General features: G+C 42.7%; 1 protein-coding gene across 1 annotated transcript; it reads right to left on the bottom strand.

The window, feature by feature from the left end:
* Nucleotides 1–20: 20 nt before the first annotated feature.
* LOC107579109 (uncharacterized) lies at nt 21–4,024 on the bottom strand. Its single transcript, XM_016264980.1, has 4 exons — nt 2,955–4,024; nt 2,375–2,858; nt 1,807–1,882; nt 21–646 (listed from the first exon to the last, which is right to left on the bottom strand). The coding sequence occupies exons 2-4, from the start codon at nt 2,816–2,818 to the stop codon at nt 564–566; spliced, it is 603 nt and encodes a 200-aa protein (XP_016120466.1). The 5' UTR covers nt 2,819–2,858; nt 2,955–4,024; the 3' UTR covers nt 21–563.
* Nucleotides 4,025–4,141: the final 117 nt, after the last annotated feature.

Below are 4,141 nucleotides of genomic sequence, written 5' to 3'. Positions count from 1 at the left end.
GAAAAGTAAACGATGCACCTAAGCCCAGCCCGATCCATTATGAGGTCATTTGATGCAAGAGAACACTGACTCCTCCCAAAGACGACATCATAGTCTTTGCACGGTCTAGCTAGAGGAAGGCTAATCAATCGGATGACAGGCTACTCCCGCAAGGGAGCTGGGACATTTTTAACGACCTGCGTTTGAGCTCTATTCTTGTCCAGCCGCTTTTAGATTTGTGGTGGCAGGTCCGCACTGGCCCTGCGGCCCCCCTTGCTGCATCATGCTGTGAGGCCATGTGTTTTCACATTACCTTGACTCGTTCACTTATAGCCTCAGAGCCAGACCCGACCGAGGGCGTAAATGTCATTCGCAAGTGATGTGGGAGAATTCAACCTTGCCACTAATGTGTGTAAACACAAAGCACTGAAACAAGATTCCCTCACAAGAAGGTGAAAGTGGATTGAGGTAGATTAAGTAAATGGACACAACATCCATACGATCGATCCGTGATGGAGTGCTGTGCTGACTAAAGCCCACCCTCAAGCCGCCCGTGAGTGAGGTGAAGAGAAAAAGCAGGAAACTCACCCCATGCAGGGATTCTGCAGGACCCCCATTATCCTCTGGATGCGGTCCATGGCCACACTCTCTTGAAAAGTGCTGAGGCCTGAAAAGAAGAACATACAGCTTAAATTCTCTCTTTTACAAGCAATGCCAGCTTATTGTCTCTGACAGGCCATGCTACGTCTGCAAGGCAGATGGGTTCTTGTGAAGCATGTGGGAGGACAGACTTGCTGTCTCTGTGGCCAGGAAGTCTGGTGTCGTCTATAGCCCTTGCATTGACAGCGGTCCCAGACAGAGCCCCTATAAGCAGGTCCGCCTTGTACGCAACCTGTTTTCTAGCACATGTGGGGTTCTAGCCAATAGAACTTTTTAAGTACCCAATATTGCTAATACCAGCTGTTGGCATTTTACAGTAATTTGTGTCTCAACCAGCCACTATGCATCAAGATTTCGGGAACAAGTTATTTTTCTGTCCGCACTGAAAGTGAAAACGCTGTGCAATGTAAGTCAGTCAGTCAACCAGAATATTGCGTGGGTGGTTCTCTGTTTGCACGCTTGACAATAAGAACAGTAATACCATGATTTTTTAGATGGCCACTACTTTCATGGTTTTACATTTTACTTGACTTGAGGGAACTTTGAGATGTTTCTTAACTTTTATAATTAGTATCTCCCTGTCTAGGTTTGATGTTTAATATGCATGAGGAGTGTGATATTAACGCGGTGTAAAATGGAAAATGAAGTGACCTACAAAACAGTGTCACCTGGCTAGTTAGGACAAAAACGGACAGCTTTTAATTACACTTTGTCACCTGGTTAGGACACAGTGTGATGGTGCAGATTTTATTAACAGTTACAACAGCCACATAAAACACTGAGTCAAATGTTAGAATATTTTATACCACTAGTCAGGAAAACAAAGGAGTCAGCCAATCCAATCTCTATAGTGCCTTTGGTATTTCAGTCGAGGTCCTTGGGTATTTTTGGAGGCGTGCGGTTTGCACTGCTTTAGACGTGCATCTTTCAACCATACACGTTTTATTATGACTAAGCGAGGTAGCATGTGCCACCAGGAAATGACTGTGGTTGATATGAGAGCCTTATTTCATGTATATTCATGATGCATCTCTGCCCCAAATCTCATGACACTTCTCGTACCATGGCCTGCTGCCTCTAGTTTGGCTGTTCTCTTGTATACTGCGCTAACTAGGCAAGGTTTTGGATATGCAGAAGACTAATACAAATGAATGAAAGATTACTCACGTTCTCGGTATCTGCCTGAGCGGAGGCCATTAAGGATCGAGGACAGTGGTTGAATGTAACACTGCAGCTCCAAGCACTGCAAAACAAAGAGCATCATTCAGTATTTCCTTGTTTAGCTTTTCACATTCAGCATTTCTCGAACATTTCTAGAGTTTTTGATGTTTTCGTTTCAGTTGATGGTACACTGTCAATTACCATTAACAAAAAAACATCAAGTTAGGGCATTCCTTTGTACGGCTCATCATTTGCAGAAGAACAACGACACTGTGATACAAAACAAAGTGACTCATCTACTCTCTCACACATTTATGCAAATGTAATGGAATGAGTTATCATTGCAATTCTACAAGGTAGAGGAAAACATTGAGTTTCTTCGTTCAGAGGCCTCGTGTGACTCATTCACATTTCACCTAGTAAGAACACACAAAGGAGGGGTCTTCCTGGAAGTGGTTTTGCTTGGTGTATTTTTTTTTTACATTTATTCTGCTCTGGTGGAGATAAGGCTGCTTTTAAGAACACCATGCCCCTTCCCTGGCATGCCAACGAGTCAAAAAGTGGCACGTCTCACCTTGCAAGCGAACAGCCTGTCTTTCTCCATTTGTTCAGGTTTGAGCTGCCTCTCCCTTTGCTCCAGGACCATGGAGCTGCATGTTCTCTTCAGTGCCTGCCTCTTTTTGCCTACAGGGCTCTCAGGGCACCGGCTGTAATTGGTCCGAGTCTCTTGTCCCAGGTGACAACGGCCACCGTCTTCGCTGTAGTCGGAACTATCGCAGCTGGAAGGAGAACTTCCCCAAGAGCTCATGTTCTCTTTGTCCATTACCTCCCCTTTATCTCCATTCCTCTTTGAGAGTGACTGGCAAGTCTGGGTCCCCTGGATGACCCCCGAGGAGGGGGATTTTGGCAAGTTGGTTTGTTCTTGTGCTTTGGTACAGTCTGGTTCTAACTCACTATCGTTGTCCTCATCGTCACTGGCCAGCCAGTCAATGGAATAGTCAGAATCTGAAGCTGACATCTTAAGAAGCAGGATCTAACCAGCACGTACCATCACTGACCTGTGGGGGAAAAAGGGAGTACTTTAATCTCCAATTTCCATAAACGTTAATAATAAACACCATCACACAATACAACATGAGCTGGCGTGAAATTACCTAATGGAGAAAGAATGCTCTGTCTTTCACTGTATTGGTTTGGCATTAATATAAAAGCAAAAACTCAACTGTCTTTTTTGGACCTATTTGCGAGATTCAAAGTCTTGCTGATACCAGTGGTCCAAAATGACAACGCAAGCACGCATCTTCAATCAAACCCTGAATTCACGTAGGCTCAGACCAGCATGTTTTCCAGACACACCACCCGAGTCTCATACAGACACTAAAGACGAACAACGGCCATAAAAAAGACTTACTGCCGTTTCACAAACAGTGACGAGAACTCACATTTACGGTTAATTTTTATGTAGTCAATAACAACACCAATTCTTATGTACATTAACAGAACAAAAACAAAACCTAAATAGAATAATGTTTATTTACACGTATACATGTTTTTGTTAAAAATAGCCTTGTTCATGCATAATATGGTTGCAACAGGGGGAGACTGTCTTTATTTATTCAAAACCGAGATGTTTGAAATAAGATTTTGTTCTGCAGTCTGTTTGGAACATGTGTCCTGTGCAGCACATGCATCTGTTTGCTCTGATTGCACCTAACTGAAAAACACTTGAAAATGTAGCCTTACAGAACTAGAAGGCTATGATGAAGCAGGTGACAAAAAAAAAGCACATATTCAAAGCCCTGTTTGTTTATTCAATGAGACCCCGAATGCCACAGCCATGGTGACCACCATTTGACACAGAACAAAATAAGCTGTTTTAATCATGCCATTCCTTCTATGGCCTTATTAATATATTACTAAGATTCATGCATTACTAGATTGTGCCTAAATGCCCATAATGTTTGCTGGTTACGTGTAAAATTTAATAATTTTATGGGCTTGCTTTTAAAAGAGGATGATTTGAAAATAGTCCTGGAACACAGCTGGGACCAGATCTGCGGCCTTGAGCATTACCAGTAAATTTTTTTCCCAGCTTGTATGATCAATTCCATCAGTTCTTGGTAATTCATAATAGACAGGCCTTGAGGAATACACATAAAAGGAGTGTCTACAACGTCATGTTTAATGAGTCAAGCCAAGAATCTTTGCTAAAGGCACACGTTGTACATGCTTTCTCTAAGGGTGCTGACCACTCATCTTTATTTTAAGGTGAAGGGCTTCTCATAAATCAACAGGACGTTTACATGATGCATGTTCATAAAATTACACATTTATGACTAAA

The sequence above is a fragment of the Sinocyclocheilus grahami genome, unplaced genomic scaffold (assembly GCF_001515645.1).
Source record: "Sinocyclocheilus grahami isolate Dianchi unplaced genomic scaffold, SAMN03320097.WGS_v1.1 scaffold14227.1, whole genome shotgun sequence".
NCBI lineage: Eukaryota > Metazoa > Chordata > Actinopteri > Cypriniformes > Cyprinidae > Sinocyclocheilus > Sinocyclocheilus grahami.
The sequence above is the reverse complement of the archived record's forward strand: the minus strand, read 5'-3'. Positions and strand labels throughout refer to the sequence as shown.